We start from the raw sequence: 17,533 nt of genomic DNA, 5'->3' as shown, positions 1-17,533 counted from the left end.
GGACTGTTGCAAATTTCTAAATGAAGAAATAGACGTCTAACACTTGACAATGATCATATTCAGTGCCAAGTCCTAGAATATAATGGACCCTCCCAATTTTAGTCCAGTTCTTGAGCCTCTCAAAGTGTATGTAACACCTAAGCTACTTCTAACTCCCTTTGATTCTTTAGCCACTAATCCTGCATCTAATATCCTCATTCAGTCCTATACCCCATGGGTAAGAAGGTAGAGCGGGAGGTGTTGGGGGACAGTGGTTACCAAAAAGCCACATTGGAACTGCCCTGGAAGGAGCAGTGACTGAAAGTGTATCTTGGTTTTCCCTGAACCAGTTTAGGCTTCCCTAAATAAAGGGCTTTCTCATTTGTTCTCTGGCTAGGTTTGGGAATATTTTCTTGACCTTTATGCTTCAAATTAGCCTTGCAAATTGGCTCAAAAAATATCTTAGCCTTCAAAGATGTTCTTTTACCTTCCGCATTATGGATCATTCCCATGCTTACCCATGCCTACAGCTCCTGTCATTAAGCAGTGAGAACACAGGACACGTACTCAGCATAATTTAGTAGAAAGATCATAGAAATCAGGGGACAGAACTGATTGTATTTGGTATTGGCTCCATAGTTGATTTCAGAAGTACCTCCTTTAACGTCTCCCCACCCTGAGGCCCTGAGAATATAAACAGAGAGTAATTTGTTTCATGGTTTGAAATTGGGATGGGTTGGTTACATTTCAGAGCCATCAGAGGTGAAACACCAGATAGTTGCTATGGATTTGGAGTACTCAGTGGTTTCAAAGCATTGTTTTGAAGAAAGAAAAACCCAGGTTTTTGAGGGTTTTGTATTTGGACGTAGAGAAAGGTAAGGGAAGATATATGGCTAAAGATAAAAATGTCTTTCTTATCTGCTTACAAATGCCTGGTACACGAAGCTTGGGTGGGAGGCTTGTATGCTTGGCAGAAAGTCTTAGTCACTCTTCAGCTGCTTAAGCACCAGGGCCTTTTGGCCAGAATATGAACATCTCCCTTTCCTTTAACCCTGATGGAAGCTGAGGAACCATCTAGATCTGCACCATCAAGTTGGCAGTGCTTTAGCCTTGGTCCTGCTGTAAGGGTGTTTGATGTCTCTGTTTTTGCTCTTTTTGCTCCCAGTGTGCCCTGGAGATGCGAGATTTTCCTTTGGCAGCAGGAGGCACACACCCAGAGAATGCTGGAGCTGCAAGGGGACAGGACCCACTTCCAAAGCGGAGAAAAACAAAGAGGAAAAAGGCGTGCAGGTGGCCAGCGCTAAGGGACTCGCCCAGCAAGCAGTGGGCCACTGCCGCTGTCCTCAGCAGCTGTTTCTGCTGCAGCCCGAGAGGAACTCGGTGAGCCCGTCCCTGTTTGTGGCTGCAAGCTCAGGATTTCAATCAATGCATTCCAGTAACCCTAAAGTGAGGAACTCTCCATCAGGAAACACACAGAGGTGAGGGCTAGGGCCTGGCCCAGCTGCCCCTTGGGGATGTCATAGTGGACCATGAATGCTCATTGGTGGAACAACATGTTGAATTCGAAGCGAATGGGGAAAGAAAAAAAAGATAAGTAAATAGTGATAGAATAGTGAATCAGAGTTTAGGTTAGAGTTTTCCTCTGTTATTATTTGTCCATTATTACCTGGCCGCTCCTATTTACCACCCCTCTCCTCACCAAAACATAAAGAAAAAGACCTTAAAGACCAGTCAGTACAGTGAGCTAAACTTGGCAAATGAGGAAACCGAGACCTGGAATGGTGAGGAGGCCTAAGGTCCTAGAACTAAAACACCAGGCCCTGGACTCCCACTGTGAGGCTTTTTCCTCTGTTCCATGGAAGTTAAGCTGTTGCCCTAAAATAATATTTTCCTTCTCCCCTGGCGGCAGTGGTTAGTGTGCCTGGTCTGGTGTGATACTGCTTGTTCAGGGAGTAGTGTCCTGGACGGTTTCCCTAACCTGCCAGTCATGGGCAGGTTTCTTCGCACTCTCCTGGACCTGCTCGTATTTTCCAGCAGGGAGGCTAGTCTCTTGTTACAGCTGTTGCTTGTCATCAGCCGAGAGGCGGGTGGTATTTTGATCTTAACGATGTCTGTTTGTTTACTCTGAGCTAGTCTTAGTGTGAGAGTCATTTCTCTATGTACATAGAAACCGTTGTCCTTTATTGACAGAAGCCCTAGAGATGGGTCCCCATGTGACTCTAGGGTTCCCAAGACCTGGCAGGCCACTCTGCTTGATCCTCCTCTCTGTTGAGAGGTCTGAGATGAGAGCAGGGGAGGAGGGAGCAAGCAAGTGGCTGCGGTGAAAGGTGGGGTGGTTACTTAGTGGTCCAGGTCTCCTTGACCTATGATAAAAATCAGTCCTCCCTAATTTGTGCTGCCCAGTTGCATCCGTTGTCTGATCTCCCTTTGTTATTTGTCTCTTTTAGTAGCCCTAAGTCAAAGCAGGAGGTGATGGTCCGTCCCCCTACAGTGATGTCCCCATCTGGAAACCCCCAGCTGGATTCCAAATTCTCCAATCAGGGTAAACAGGGGGGCTCAGCCAGCCAATCCCAGCCATCCCCCTGTGACTCCAAGAGTGGGGGCCATACCCCTAAAGCACTCCCTGGCCCAGGTGGGAGCATGGGGCTGAAGAATGGGGCTGGAAATGGTGCCAAGGGCAAGGGGAAAAGGGAGCGAAGTATTTCCGCCGACTCCTTTGATCAGAGAGATCCTGGGACTCCAAACGATGACTCTGACATGAAAGGTATGTCTATAAGATATTTGAGACTCAGAGGGATGTAGGTATTCCTGAGGAAAGGCCTCTGACATTGGTGGATGCCAGAGAGCCTAATAGCAGCCAAGTGGGGAGAGTAGGCACATCAGATTCAGGAGTTCTCGCAGTTTAAGATGGAAATATTTCCGGTCATTCTCCTACTAACTGAAGAATAGTTTCGAACCACCTTGTTGACTTCTTGCTCTTGAGGATGCAAGCGTTTTAGGATGTTCCACGGCCCTAGCCACGTTCTTGTGGATGTTTCTGGCCTCCATGCTCTTTGTACTTAAGTGTCAAGCCAGTAGCTCCAGTTTGTCTATGCCAGGGTCCACCCTGGGGCAGTCTTTCTGACATTCCTCTTCTCCATCAAATTCATCCTTCAAGACTTGGGTTTTGTGCACTCTGGCTGCCATTTGGCCGGAGTTGTAGGCACAAGAGGCAGCCCTGGCACTAGTCCAGGTTTGTCACAGTCAGTTTCAGTCTGGCAGGAACGAGTGGCTACATGTAGTAGAGATACAGTAGGCACCAAAATGGAGTCAGCCAGAAAGAGTATGGGACCAATGGCTGTGGTTTTAGGCTTTTTCCTCCTAGTATAAAATAAAAAATCTTAACTATAGGCCAGAACATGAAACTAGTATTCAAGCAGTGGAAGTGTTACTTCCCGACCCAAATTTGAAATGAGAACCTGGGTGATCGTTCCCGTCTTTCCTTTCTTCTTCAGGTGTTTGTAGGAGGCCTGTTACGAGCGCCAGCACTATGCTGGGGGCTGGGGGTGCCATGGTCAGCAAAACAGAAAAAGTTGCTATCCTCAAGGGTTTGAATGCACCTAAACAGCAGATCATTAAACAATTACAGTAAAATTTGATAAATGCTGAAATAAGGGGAGTTTGGGGGCTTTGGGTTCAACTAGCAGGGGCAGCCAGTCCAGGAGGATCCAAAAGGGGTTTCCAGGAAGGAGGGACATTTATGCTAATATCTGAAGAATGCATAGTAGAGAAGTAAGGAGGTGGGGGAAGAGTGCTTTGTAATGTGGTTTAGGGAGAAGTGTATTTGTGTTTTTAGGAATAGAAGAGGTTTCCTCTTAGCAAGATACTTCCTCCTTGAAATTCTCAAGGTGTTTGCATTATGATGCTGTAAATGCTGGCAGAAAAAAGAGTTTTATTCTTTCTATGACATGACTCTTTTCATTCTTTTAGAATGTAATTCTGCTGACCACATAAAGTCCCAGGATTCCCAACACACGCCACACTCGATGACCCCATCAAATGCTACAGTCCCCAGGTCTTCCACCCCCTCCCATGGCCAGACTACTGCCCCAGAGCCCACACCTGCTCAGAAGACTCCCGCCAAAGTGGTGTATGTGTTTTCTACTGAGATGGCCAATAAGTAAGTTGATGGCTGTGTCTTGCTATTTGCGTGGCTTGCGTGTTTGGGCATCTAAGTTCTTATTCCCTTTGAAGATTGATCCTTTTTTTGCCCACTTGTATTATTACTTAAAGTTAACACTACAGAAAGAGGTAAAATAAAATATAAAACCTCCCCACCCCTACTCCCCAGAGGCAACCATTGATGATACTTCCTTGGCTTTCCTTCCGGAAATTTTTTGTGCTTGTATACATATATATACTTTTTTAAACACAAAAGGGATTGATTGCACAATATACACTTTTCTGCAGCTTAGTATTCTTTTTTTTTTTTTTTTTTTTTTTTGCGGTACGCGGGCCTCTCACTGCTGTGGCCTCTCCTGTTGCGGAGCACAGGCTCCGGACGCACAGGCTCAGCGGCCATGGCCCACGGGCCCAGCTGCCCCGCGGCACGTGGGATCTTCCCGCACCGGGGCACAAACCCGCGTCCCCTGCATTGGCAGGCAGACTCTCAACCACTGCGCTACCAGGGAAGCCCCTTTAATTTTTTTTTTTTTTTTGCAGTACACGTTTAATTTTTGTTTGTTTGTTTGTTTGTTTTGAACTTAGTATTCTTTTTAAAATGACACAAGTAATGTCCATTTTGGAATAATTAGAAAATGTAAACAACTAAAAAAAAATCTCAGGAATTTACAGAGGTAACTACTGTGAACATTTTGGTACATACGTCTCTAGTGGATGGATGGATCAATGGATATTTATTTATTTATTTAAAATGTGAATATATCCTAGTTTTTTTCATTTAAGATTTTTAAAATTAAGATATAGAATGAGTCTTGGCAGCCTTTAATTATTATTAGGTGTGAGAATTCGTTTTACCCTTCTTGGGTTGGGATTTTGAACTAGGATTCTCTATAAAACACCTACTAGAGTGGATGGCTTTGACGGAGAAAGTCCTGGGGTTTTTAGTACTTCTTTTGAGATTTGCTAATGGCTATCTTTTAATTTCAGAAGTTTGATGGTAAATGATAGACAAATAATGAAAACCTTTTTCTCTTGATTTCTTCTGATTCAACATTGCTGGTGGTTCTTTATACTTCTTCCCCTCTCATACCAGTTTAATCGGGTTAAAGTGCTTTAGATTTACAGTTAGTGAAATAGGAACAAGTCCTAGTGTGTGCATCTCTTCTGTCTTTGCAGAGCTGCAGAAGCTGTATTGAAGGGCCAGGTTGAAACTATTGTCTCTTTCCACATCCAGAACATCTCTAACAGCAAGACAGAGAGAAGCACAGCCCCTCTGGTACGTCATTTTGGAAATGGAACAATGGTTTAAAGGTTCTGCAGTGACCGTAAAGGTGGGAGATGGTGAATTTCACTGATAGGGAGATAGTCTTTTTTTTCTTCTCCCAGTTTTATTGAGATACAACTGACCGACAGCACCATATAAGTTAAAAGTGTACAGCCTACTGTGCTGTATACTGTATACTTTAACTTACATACGTGACGAAATGACTACCATCATCTCATATAGATACAAAATTAAAGACATAGAAAAAATATATATTTTTTCCTTGTGGTGAGAACTCTTAGGATGTACTTTCTTAACAACTTTTATATAGAACATATGGCAGCATTCATTATATTTATCATGTTGTACATTACATTCTTAGTACTTATTTATTCTATAACTGGAAGTTTGTGCCTTTTGACTACCCTCCTCCAATTCTCCCTCCCCCAGCCCTCCCACTTCTGGTAACCACAAATCAGATCTCTTTTTCTATGAGTTTGTTTGGTTTTTTGTGGTCATTGACCTACAACACTATGTTTGTGGTATACACATAGTGATTTGATATTTCTATACATTTCAAAATGATCACCATGATAAGTCTAGTTACTGTCTATCACCATACAAAGATATTACATAATCACTGACTGTATTCCCCACACTGTGCATTTCATACCCGTGACTTATTTATTTTGTAACTGAAAGATTGTACCTTTTAATTTTCCTCACCTATTTCTCTCCTCTCCCCAACCCCCTCTCCTCTTTCTGCTACCTGTTTGTTCTCTGTATCTATGACTCTGTTTCTGTTTAGTTATGTTTGTTCATTTGCTTTGTTTTTTAGATTCCACATGTAGGTGAAATCATACAGTATTTGTCTTTCTCTGTCTGACATATTTCACTTAGCCTAAACCTTCTAGGTCCATCCATGTTTTTGAAAACGGCAAGATTTCATTCTTTTTTATGGCTAAGTAATATTCCATTGTATATATGTACCACATCTTTATCTGTTCATCTATTGATGGGCACTTAGGTTGCGTCCATATCTTGGCTATTGTAAATAATGCTGCAGTGCACGTAAGGGTACATGTATCTTTTCTAATCGGTGTTTTTGTTTTCTTTGGATAAATACCCAGGACTGAAATTGCTGGATTGTATGTTAGTTATATTTTTAATTTTTTGTGGAATCTCCACACTATTTTCCATAGTGGCTACACCAATTTATATTCCCACCAACAGTGTATGAAGGTTCAATGGGAGATAATCTTGAAGGTATAAACTACATTCTGAGCATTTAACCTAATTGTGTGGTTTTAGGCATATCACACTGCATTGGCCTTTTCTACTAACATGCTGGTAATATTGATGAATTACTAGGAGAGAAGAGGTACAAAATAAAAAAGGAGATATTTAGATACCTTAGGATTTCCATCATGTAGCCATCTCTGGGAAATTCTGAATTCAGACCCTCTGTACAGAGCAGGATTTTAAAAAATAGCAAACACTCTTGAGTTACTTGAAGAACAGAGAAAAAGCAGCAACAAAGTACTGGAGTACATGCTGATGATACCATAATTAAGGTCTCAGTGACTTTCAAAATGATTCTTATTTATTTCAAAGTGAGAGAACCATTGAATGCTTTTAATTGCTTGATATTTCCAAAATTACAGTAAATGTTAGTCCGTTTCCTCTCTGGAACTTAAGCACCTACTATAAATTACATTAGAAAATGCATATAATGGTTGTTTTAATACATGTAGTGTTCCAAATTGAACCAAAAGATATTTCTTATGTCTCACATTGTCAAGGCATTGCACCAAATGCTGTGGGGACACTAGAGGTTCAAGGTACAGTCCCTGCGTTCAGGAAGCATAAAATCTAAAACTTGGATGAGTCTTAAACATGGGAAAAGTTAAATGACAATAAACGACTGAAGTGACAATTCAATACAGAATGGATGACATTTCGTCCTTGTTGTATATGAACATAGAAGTCCCCCCCTGTGACATAGCAGGCTTAGGCTTTCCTAGGCCTAGGAAAAGAATTTCATGTCCCTCTGCATCTCTGCTACTCAAGGGTAGACGATGGATATATATAATATTTTAAATGTATACATTTTTAAATTTATACTTTAAAAATATTTGTTTATTTATAATTTATATTGTTTCGGAATGCACAGGGTACATTGCAACTCAAACTGACATTTTATTGACTTAATGACAGATCTTAAGTCATTAAGACAGTTTTCACCTCCACCTTCTCTGGTACTAAAATGAAATCGGAAAAGGAGTTAATAAGGAGGGAATTGGGAATAGTCCAATCACCATTGCTCCAAATCTAAAATAAAAAGGGTGGTACTAAACTGTTTCTTCTGTCACGGTCACCTTGTAGGAAATCAGTGACCACCCTTAACAACAAAACCAAACTTAAACTGGCACTGGAGAGAAAATTAAGGTGACCTCCACACTCCAGTTAAGGAGTCAGAGAGACAGAGGACACTGCAACATCCAGAGTCATCCAAGTTCAGCCAGTCTTACCCCCACCAGTCTCGGTCTGCAGACACAGATGCATGGAGAATACCAGCAAGTGGAACATTTGCATACATACCCACGGAACGTGAACTGTTCGTGTTCAGGGATACGCATGATGATTCCTGTACAAATCTGCACCTTGATAAACATTCCAGAGAGTAGGTGGGGATGTAAGTAAGAGTGTTAGGGGTTTGGAAATGCAGGCTGGATTAAGCGAACAGGTAGGAGCAAGTGAACATCAAAAAGGGATCACGCGGCTCACTGGAGGCTGGTGAGAGATCACTTGATGGAGTCGCTAGACTGGGCCCGTCTGTTCTTCATTACCGCCCTTCTCTAGTACCAGTACCTCCAGCAGTGCCGAGGTGTAGACCCAGAACATTACGAGTCGCTCTTCCAGACACTGACAGTGTCCGTGTCACCTATTGTAGGTGAGCGTGCCTTTACCCAGGACTTAGTATAGCATCAGTACTTAATAAATAATAATAAGGCAATCATCCAGCCTGTAGAAAGGGCCATGTGCTGTCTATTGGAAAGAACAGATCAAGAGACACCACGAGCTAGATAGCCTCAGATTTCTCTGCAGACCCTTCCTGCCTACAGATGATCTTACTACAGTTAATGTAGAAATTCTCGTATGGAATCAGTGATCACAAACTGAAAACAGAAATCGGAGATGTCAGGCCCCTGGAAACTCAAGGAGAGGAGTACTTCACTAGTCACCGTGCCAGGGGAAACACTGAAGTGGAGCGGCCGTACCTCCCGCCTCTGACGGGCAGAGTGCAGAGCTGGAGGTGACAACGACTTCCTCTTTCAGTTGAAAACATTAGACTTTTTGATTGACAATGAGAAGTCTACATACCCAGTTATACTTTCGGGGAAAGAAAAAGGTGTTAGGTACAGCCTCCCACATACCAAGAAACTAATCTCTCCCTGAATCAGAAACACATAGTAGACATGTGATATCAAACCTGTTCCTCGAAATAGATACTCAAATGTATTCACTTTGGCAGTGTGGCTTTCCCTTGGCATGCTTTAAAGTTATTCAGCAAGGGAAAGAGGATGCCGTTTGACAGCAAAGCGTGAGAAAGAAATCAAAATGTCTGCATGTCCAGAGTGGGGTTGTACATGAGCAGTTTCTACAGCAAGTGTCAGTGTAGATTTATGTGGCTGGGACAAGTCTTTTATAACATCTTGCTCTTTTCATTGCCCTTCTATTCAGTTCACCAATGATTTTTAAAATCTCGTTTATCTTCAGAACACACAGATATCTGCCCTTCGGAATGATCCGAAACCTCTCCCACAACAGCCCCCCACTCCAGCCAACCAGGACCAGACTTCCTCCCAGAACACCAGACTGCAGCCAACTCCACCCATTCCGGCACCAGCACCCAAGCCTGCCGCCCCACCGCGTCCCCTGGACCAGGATAGTCCTGGGGTAGAAAACAAACTGATTCCTTCTGTAGGCAGCCCTGCCAGCTCCACTCCACTGCCGCCAGACGGTACTGGGCCAAACTCGACGCCCAACAACCGAGCAGTGACTCCCGTTTCCCAGGGGAGCAGTAGCTCTTCAGCAGATCCCAAAGCCCCCCCGCCTCCACCGGTGTCCAGTGGAGAGCCCCCCCCACTGGGAGAGAACCCCGACGGACTATCTCAGGAGCAGCTGGAGCACCGGGAGCGCTCCTTACAAACGCTCAGAGATATCCAGCGCATGCTTTTCCCTGATGAGAAAGAATTCCCGGGAGGACAGAGTGGGGGACCCCAGCAGAATACTGGGGTGTTAGATGGACCTCAGAAAAAAACAGAAGGGCCAATACAGGCCATGATGGCTCAATCCCAAAGCCTAGGTAAGGGACCTGGGCCCCGGACAGACGTGGGGGCTCCATTTGGCCCTCAGGGACACAGAGATGTGCCCTTTTCTCCGGATGAAATGGTTCCACCTTCCATGAACTCGCAGTCTGGGCCCATTGGACCCGACCACCTGGATCACATGACCCCTGAGCAGATAGCGTGGCTGAAACTGCAGCAGGAGTTCTATGAGGAGAAGAGGAGAAAGCAGGAGCAAGTGGTCGTGCAGCAGTGCTCCCTCCAGGACATGATGGTCCATCAGCACGGGCCGCGGGGAGTCGTCCGAGGGCCTCCCCCTCCGTACCAGATGACCCCCAGTGAGGCCTGGGGGCCTGGGGGTGCAGAGCCCTTTGCTGACGGGATCAGCATGCCCCATTCTCTGCCCCCGAGGGCCATGGCTCCCCACCCCAACATGCCAGGGAGCCAGATGCGCCTCCCTGGATTTGCAGGAATGATGAACTCTGAAATGGAGGGGCCTAATGTCCCCAACCCAGCATCTAGACCAGGTCTTTCTGGAGTCAGCTGGCCAGACGATGTGCCAAAAATCCCAGACAGTCGAAACTTCCCGCCTGGCCAGGGCGTCTTCAGTGGTCCTGGCCGAGGGGAACGTTTCCCAAACCCCCAAGGATTGTCTGAAGAGTTGTTTCAACAGCAGCTGGCAGAGAAACAGCTAGGTCTGCCCCCGGGGATGAGCATGGAAGGCATCAGGCCCGGCATGGAGATGAACAGGATGATCCCTGGCTCCCAGCGACACATGGAGCCGGGGAATAATCCCATCTTCCCTCGAATACCAGTGGAGGGCCCGCTGAGCCCTTCTAGGGGTGACTTTCCAAAAGGAATGCCCCCACAGATGGGCCCCGGTCGGGAACTCGAGTTTGGGATGGTTCCTAGTGGGATGAAGGGAGATGTCAGTCTAAATGTCAACATGGGATCCAACTCTCAGATGATACCTCAGAAGATGAGAGAGGCTGGGGCGGGGCCCGAGGAGATGATGAAACTCCGCGCCGGCGGTGCAGACATGCTGCCTGCTCAGCAGAAGATGGTGCCCCTGCCCTTTGGCGAGCACCCTCAGCAAGAGTATGGCATGGGCCCCAGGCCGTTCCTCCCCATGTCTCAGGGTCCAGGCAGCAACAGTGGCTTGCGGAATCTCAGAGAACCAATTGGGCCCGACCAAAGGACTAACAGCCGGCTCAGTCATATGCCACCACTACCTCTCAACCCTTCTAGTAACCCGACTAGCCTCAACACCGCTCCTCCCGTTCAGCGCGGCCTGGGGCGGAAGCCCGTGGATCTCTCTGTGGCAGGCAGCCAGGTGCATTCCCCAGGCATTAACCCTCTGAAATCTCCCACGATGCGCCAAGTCCAGTCGCCAATGCTGGGCTCGCCCTCGGGGAACCTCAAGTCCCCCCAGACTCCATCGCAGCTGGCAGGCATGCTGGCGGGTCCAGCTGCTGCTGCTTCCATTAAGTCCCCCCCTGTCTTGGGGTCTGCTGCTGCTTCGCCTGTTCACCTCAAGTCTCCATCACTTCCCGCCCCGTCACCTGGATGGACCTCCTCTCCAAAACCTCCCCTTCAGAGTCCCGGGATCCCTCCAAACCATAAAGCACCCCTCACCATGGCCTCCCCAGCCATGCTGGGAAGTGTAGAGTCAGGTCAGTATGCTTTCATCCTCACAGTTGCACCTTAAAGCCAGAGATTGCAAAAGCCTGATTTACGTACTTTAAGAAAACTGGTGTCTTGACCTGATTATGCAACCAAAGGAGGGGGCTTTTGCCAGGATGGACGTATTTGTGGCAGAGTGCATAATCGGTACTTCCATGGGGTTATGCACTTAGTGCAGAATATGTTTCTCAGGACTGGGAGGAAAATGGGAAATGTGTGTCATTTCACTGAATGATTGACATTTGCACAGTGAACTCACGGTGGTGGAATAGAATGTCTCAACAGTGGGTAAGTGTGGCTTTAAATACTAGATCCACCCCCTTCAAAGGGCTGCCTTCATCATGTCAAGAGAGTCTGAGTATCATCCCAAGCAAGGAGGGGAGGCTGCTGAGAGACTTGAGTGGTTCTCGTAAATATGTGTTGACCATAGAAACTGTTACCGAAACATTCTCCTTGGTAAACTGCTGTTCTCACAGATAAGCTACAATTTATTAGTATTTTCTTCCTAGGAGAAGCTCTCACTGATGATGGTGGTTTTGTGAACGGGACCAGAGGTGGTCAGTGGAAGATGAGCACTGAGGTATAAATACTAGGTCTGTGCTGTCTCCACTTGAGAAAGCCTAGAATCAGAATAAGATAGGAGATTTATCCTACCAAGCTAAAGTGTGTCTCTCCGTTGGGTAGCAGTTCACAAAAGCAGTACAGTGGAGTTGCCCCCTCAGACCTTTTCAGTTCAGACATCTTGGTGGCAGAAAATCAATCAAGAGCATGTGTAGGGCGATTCGGTTAGTACCTGGGGTGGGATTGCTCATCTGGCTTTCTAGCATACTAATGCCTGAGTCGAATTCTAAATTGTGATTGACAAGGGAAAGAGATCCATAAGAGTTGCCTGTGACCCATGGTTTTCCCAAGTTTGAACTAATATTTCTTACGCATTCTTGGTGCGTTTGTCTTCCCATCTGCTGCGCTGTCACCTCCATCTCACTGTAGTCTCCCTCTGCACACACATGGAGCTTGACTAGAGACTGATGATTCATGTCCTGGGTCTAATAACACTGTCCTGTTCATCTGTCTCATTCCTGGCCCTGCTAGTTCATAACGATTGGCCCAGTAGCTTTCAAGAGAAATCTAATTCCCCGCCCTTTTTTGTTTTATCTTGCTTTCTTCTCCTAGGTGGGCCCCCACCTCCTACAGCCAGCCAGTCTGCCTCTGTGAGTATCCCGGGAAGTCTTCCCTCTAGTACACCTTACACCATGCCTCCAGAGCCGACCCTTTCCCAGAACCCACTGTCTATTATGATGTCTCGAATGTCCAAGTTTGCAATGCCCAGTTCTACCCCGTTATACCACGATGCCATCAAGACCGTGGCCAGCTCAGATGACGACTCCCCTCCAGCTCGTTCTCCCAACTTGCCATCAATGAATAATATGCCAGGTAAGAAATCAGGAAGATAGGATATGGAGCTAGCTCTGGACAAAAGAAAAACTTCTTAAAGTCTTTTCTTGATGGCTGGACGTTCACCAAGTTGAAAAAGTATACCATCTGAGTCAGTTTCAGTAAAACTAAAGTGTCTTGCCTAGAGGAAGAAAATGATCACAGTATTTTTTATTAGCTTAATTCAGTCTTTGTTGATAAGAAAGCAGGTTTCTTTATAGTTCTTGTCATTTTCTTATGGAAGTTTTGATGCTTCTGTGTACCTAGATGCTTTTTTTTTTTTTTTTTTTGGTGGAGGTTGGGGAGGTCCTCCTGGCACAAAACTGAGAGCGGTAGCTTTTTAACATGCTGATCGGAATGTCCTTAGTCCTCAGATATTTTCCTGGAAGGGCAGCCTCAAACCACAAGCAGCCACAGGATTTCAGACAATGGAAAGCCCCTATTTCCTAGAGAATCACTTTCTTTAGGACTAGAGAGAGAATAAAATTCCTCCCTTCCCTACTCATTCTGTTCTCCTTCACTCCTACACCTCCCGTCTCCCCAAAGCTCACTAGTAGGACATGATCTGGGATGGTGAAGGTGGTCGGTAAAGAGACCATGACTTTTGAGCCATGGGTTTCTGGTTCCAGTTCCATTCTGATTGTTAGGGATGCTCTTTATCATCAGGCAGGTTAGGGCATATGCTCTGTGGGTGGCACAAGGCACCATCCTTACCATTCTCAGTGGTTAACTCCATGGAGAGACCAAATATTTAAATGTCCCAGAGACCATAGTAGAACCGGTGTGTTTTCCTTTTCCATTAAAAGTTAGCTTTTCTTTACCATTTCATATAATGTAGAGTTCAAAATGCTCTCTCTGTAAGGTAATATAAAATAGTGATGCCAAGTATCAATTGAAAAAGGCCTGTTTGGTTTCCTTGTTGTTACTGCTGATTCTTAGACTCATAGGACTGATTAGTCCTCTTTCTCCAAAAAGGACCATACTAAGTCATCCAGGCAAATTGTTTTCTTCTATATTAAATGTCTCCAATGAAGAAGACTGTACTCATTTGCATATTCACTTGTAACTTTTCACACAGGAGACTTTCTTCCTAGCTGTCTTCTATATACCTTTGTGTCCTACAGTTTAAGACTCAATAATATATTGTCTTGTAGAGCTGTTGGGTTTGTATGCCCCAAAATGTATTATAATCTTATTGAGGGCAGAGATTGTGCACTGTATGTTTCCCCAGCACAGTACCGTGCACACCTGATGCACAATAGTTTTTTTGTTAATTTGATTTATGATAGTTTTCCTGAGTTGCTTTTGGTTAAGTTGATTCCTTTGATATCTTTATTTTTCTAGGAATGGGCATTAATACACAGAATCCTCGAATTTCAGGTCCAAACCCCGTGGTTCCAATGCCAACCCTCAGCCCAATGGGAATGACCCAGCCACTTTCTCACTCCAATCAGATGCCCTCTCCGAATGCCATGGGACCCACCATACCTCCTCATGGGGTCCCGATGGGGCCTGGCTTGATGTCACACAATCCTATCATGGGGCATGGGTCCCAGGAGCCTCCGATGGTACCTCAAGGACGGATGGGTTTCCCCCAGGGCTTCCCTCCAGTTCAGTCTCCTCCACAGCAGGTTCCATTTCCTCACAATGGCCCCAGTGGGGGGCAGGGCAACTTCCCAGGAGGGATGGGTTTCCCAGGAGAAGGGCCCCTTGGCCGCCCCAGCAACCTGCCCCAAAGTTCAGCAGATGCAGCACTTTGCAAGCCTGGAGGCCCAGGGGGTCCTGAATCCTTCGCTGTCTTGGGGAACAGCATGCCTTCAGTGTTTACAGACCCAGATCTACAGGAGGTCATCCGACCTGGAGCCACCGGAATACCTGAGTTTGATCTGTCTCGCATTATTCCATCTGAGAAGCCTAGCCAGACACTGCAATATTTCCCTCGAGGGGAAGTCCCAGGCCGTAAACAGCCCCAGGGTCCTGGACCTGGGTTTTCGCACATGCAGGGGATGATGGGCGAACAAGCCCCCAGAATGGGACTAGCATTACCTGGCATGGGAGGTCCAGGGCCAGTGGGAACTCCGGACATCCCTCTTGGTACAGCTCCATCCATGCCAGGCCACAACCCAATGAGACCACCAGCCTTTCTCCAGCAAGGCATGATGGGACCTCACCATCGGATGATGTCACCAGCACAATCTACAATGCCCGGCCAGCCCACCCTGATGAGCAATCCAGCTGCTGCCGTGGGCATGATTCCTGGCAAGGATCGAGGGCCTGCCGGGCTCTACACCCACCCTGGGCCTGTGGGCTCTCCAGGCATGATGATGTCCATGCAGGGCATGATGGGACCCCAACAGAACATCATGATCCCCCCACAGATGAGGCCCCGGGGCATGGCCGCTGACGTGGGCATGGGTGGATTTAGCCAAGGACCTGGCAACCCAGGAAACATGATGTTTTAAGCTGCTAAGATTGGATGTGCCGATCCTTGTCAAGATGAGATTCCAGGTCCTGAGAGCTGCTTTGAGGGAGTTCCAGGAGTACTGTTGGTCATGCAATAGGAGAACAGAGACCCAAGGGCTGCTTTGGGGGAGGGGGGAACTCGAGAATGTATGGATTTATCTGAAAACAAATTATTCATTTAATCAACAGGTGTGTTTTTTTTAAGATTTATTTTTTAAAAATTATTTTTGTGGACTTGGGTATCCCATGATGGCACCTACTTTTGGGAATCTGTAGCCGTGCTTTGAGAATTGCCATGGGTCACGTGTTGCACCATTCTCTGTATGTTTACGTCCTTTGGACTGGCTTCTCCCAGGATTCTTTTCTGGTTTTGTTTTTGCTTTGGGCTTTATTTTTTGTGTGTGTACTGTACTATATTGTAAAAGGGATTTTAGCAGAGACTTTAGTCTTTGGGACAAGAGAACAGGAATGCTGGGCTGTTTACTTTAGGTGGAGAATCCATCTTCAGACCTTTGGACTATTTTCTTTCAACTCCAGTGTATAGAAAAACCAAACTACGACCTCAGAGCAGAGTATTAATGAAAAGCACAAAAAGAGGAACTAAGTTCAGCGAGGGGTGGGGGGAGGGGGGAGATTTTTCTTTTTAAAAATAATGATGCTTAGGACATTTGTTTTTCAGTTCAAGTGCTCTTCAGCACTGTCTGTCTCTCCCAATCTGAAGACCCACCTTCACATTTTTCTCTTGTTTTCCCTCCTCTCTCCTTCCCTATCTTCTTGGTTAAGTGAGTTTCCTCCTGTTGTGTCCCCCACTGGTGACCCCCTGCTTCCCTCCTCTCTTTTTCCCTTTGGCAGCTGCAATACACGATGTTATTTGGGGGAAATAAATCTAACGAAGCCTCGCCTTCCATGCCGAGTGTTGTCCCGGCTCTGGGAGGCAAAGGTCTGTCTTTGGGATGCTCGATGGTCTTCTTTGCCCTTCGTCTTTTCTTCCCCAACCTACCCTTCTCTGCCCACCTTGTTTTCTGTTCTCCTTTTATTAGGAATTCCCAAGTGAATTTTATTAATGTGGGAGTGGAACAGATGCTAAAAGCTATCCAAGATTTTGTTTTTTTTAATTTTGTGTTTCCTTCCCTTTCCTCCCCGTCCCATGCGTCAAACGTTCTGTGTAACCTCCATTAAATTTGGTACAAAACCACTCACCAGAGCTGTGGTGTCAGAAAAATAAAATATATTGTTTCTTACAAAATTGAATTGCCTTTTTTGTCCATTTGGATTCCTGTTTGTTCAGTATTGGGCTTATTGCCATGTGACCCAGAAGCATAGTAGCTTTGTATCTGAGTTGATCTGGGTGAAGGTTAGGGGAAGTACATAAAAGCGCTTTTGCAGATGAAGCGTATTGCTTGCTGTTGAGGAGTAACTACTTGTGTAGACTGATCCTGTGCTGTTTCTGTCCCAATCAGGAAATCCTAGCTATAGGCAGAAGAGCAGCCCTGGTCCCCATGCCCCACCTCTAGAGGCAAGTCATGGTCTTTACTGGGAATTTTTGTGAGAGCCAGTGTAATGGTGTGAAGTAATTAAGAGGCCAAAGGTATATTTTTAGTCATTTGAAAAGCCATGAAATGTCCCTGGAGCTTGTCAAGTTGAAGTATTCTTACTGCACCCGCAATTGTGGGTCTCTGTTGTCCGTTCTGCTTCCCCACCTCACTGCCTGTCCGCGTCCCCTCTGCAGGCCCTGCTCAGTCTACACAGTTCACTTCCACGCACACACCTTCGGCACGTCAGCGTGTGTCCCGCAATGTACGCCTCTAAGGAACCAGCTGTTTGTGTTTCTGTGCAGTTAGGTTTGTTCTGGTGTGTGTATTTGAGTTGTAGGCGTCTTTAGCTAAGCAAGTGGGCATCCGTGTGCGTGTTTGTTCTCAGGTGAGAGAATCTAAGCGAGGAGCAGCAGGTGCAGAATCGTCTGCAGACAGGCTTGTACAGATTGGGCTCTGCTGGTGTTCCACAGTGAGTTTTACCTGTGAATGTTTCTCTCTCTCCCCGAGAGTGTTCTGAGAGTCATTTTCTCTTCCACCTTCAGCAGCACTATCTTCTCAGCAACACAAGAGCCCCAGACCACAAAAGTGAGATTTAATTTGAGCACCTCCTCTACCAGTCACCTCCACTCTACTTGCGTTCCCTTGCAAATTCTTGAGGGGCCCTA

General features: G+C 46.0%; 2 protein-coding genes across 5 annotated transcripts in view; both read left to right on the top strand.

Annotated features, from left to right (window-relative positions):
- LOC308612309 (uncharacterized protein) overlaps nucleotides 1-1,363 on the top strand; it is a gene marked incomplete at its 3' end in the record, with an annotated part of 76,507 nt that extends 75,144 nt beyond the window's left edge. For both annotated transcript variants that reach the window (XM_081224709.1, XM_081224708.1), the window contains exon 4: nucleotides 1,145-1,363. In XM_081224709.1, coding sequence (XP_081080835.1) covers nucleotides 1,157-1,363 — 207 coding nt within the window. In that variant the 5' untranslated portion in view covers nucleotides 1,145-1,156. The remainder of the gene's footprint in view (nucleotides 1-1,144) is intronic.
- A 10-nt stretch (nucleotides 1,364-1,373) lies between these two features.
- BCL9 (BCL9 transcription coactivator) lies at nucleotides 1,374-16,579 on the top strand. 3 transcript variants are annotated; one of them, XM_081224703.1, is made up of 7 exons: nucleotides 1,374-1,457; nucleotides 2,427-2,521; nucleotides 3,949-4,138; nucleotides 5,317-5,416; nucleotides 9,185-11,426; nucleotides 12,610-12,870; nucleotides 14,215-16,579. In XM_081224703.1, the coding sequence occupies exons 1-7, from the start codon at nucleotides 1,405-1,407 to the stop codon at nucleotides 15,330-15,332; spliced, it is 4,059 nt and encodes a 1,352-aa protein (XP_081080829.1). In that variant the 5' UTR covers nucleotides 1,374-1,404; the 3' UTR covers nucleotides 15,333-16,579. The 3 variants fall into 3 exon arrangements, with proteins under 3 accessions (XP_081080829.1, XP_081080828.1, XP_081080827.1); XM_081224702.1 differs by having other exon boundaries at nucleotides 2,427-2,743; nucleotides 14,251-16,579; XM_081224701.1 differs by having other exon boundaries at nucleotides 2,427-2,743.
- Nucleotides 16,580-17,533: the final 954 nt, after the last annotated feature.

The sequence above is a fragment of the Mesoplodon bidens genome, assembly GCF_964165515.1.
Source record: "Mesoplodon bidens genome assembly, chromosome: 2".
Taxonomy (NCBI): Eukaryota; Metazoa; Chordata; class Mammalia; order Artiodactyla; family Ziphiidae; genus Mesoplodon; species Mesoplodon bidens.
This window is presented reverse-complemented; position numbering and strand designations above follow the sequence as displayed.

Excerpts from the sequence above, each read along its gene's own strand:
- BCL9 (XM_081224701.1), top strand. The coding sequence starts at position 1,405 with ATGCATTCCAGTAACCCTAAAGTGAGGAACTCTCCATCAGGAAACACA. Across the intron at positions 2,744-3,948 it reads CGATGACTCTGACATGAAAG|AATGTAATTCTGCTGACCAC; the intron begins GTATGTCTATAA and ends TCATTCTTTTAG. Across the intron at positions 11,427-12,609 it reads GCTGGGAAGTGTAGAGTCAG|GTGGGCCCCCACCTCCTACA; the intron begins GTCAGTATGCTT and ends TTCTTCTCCTAG.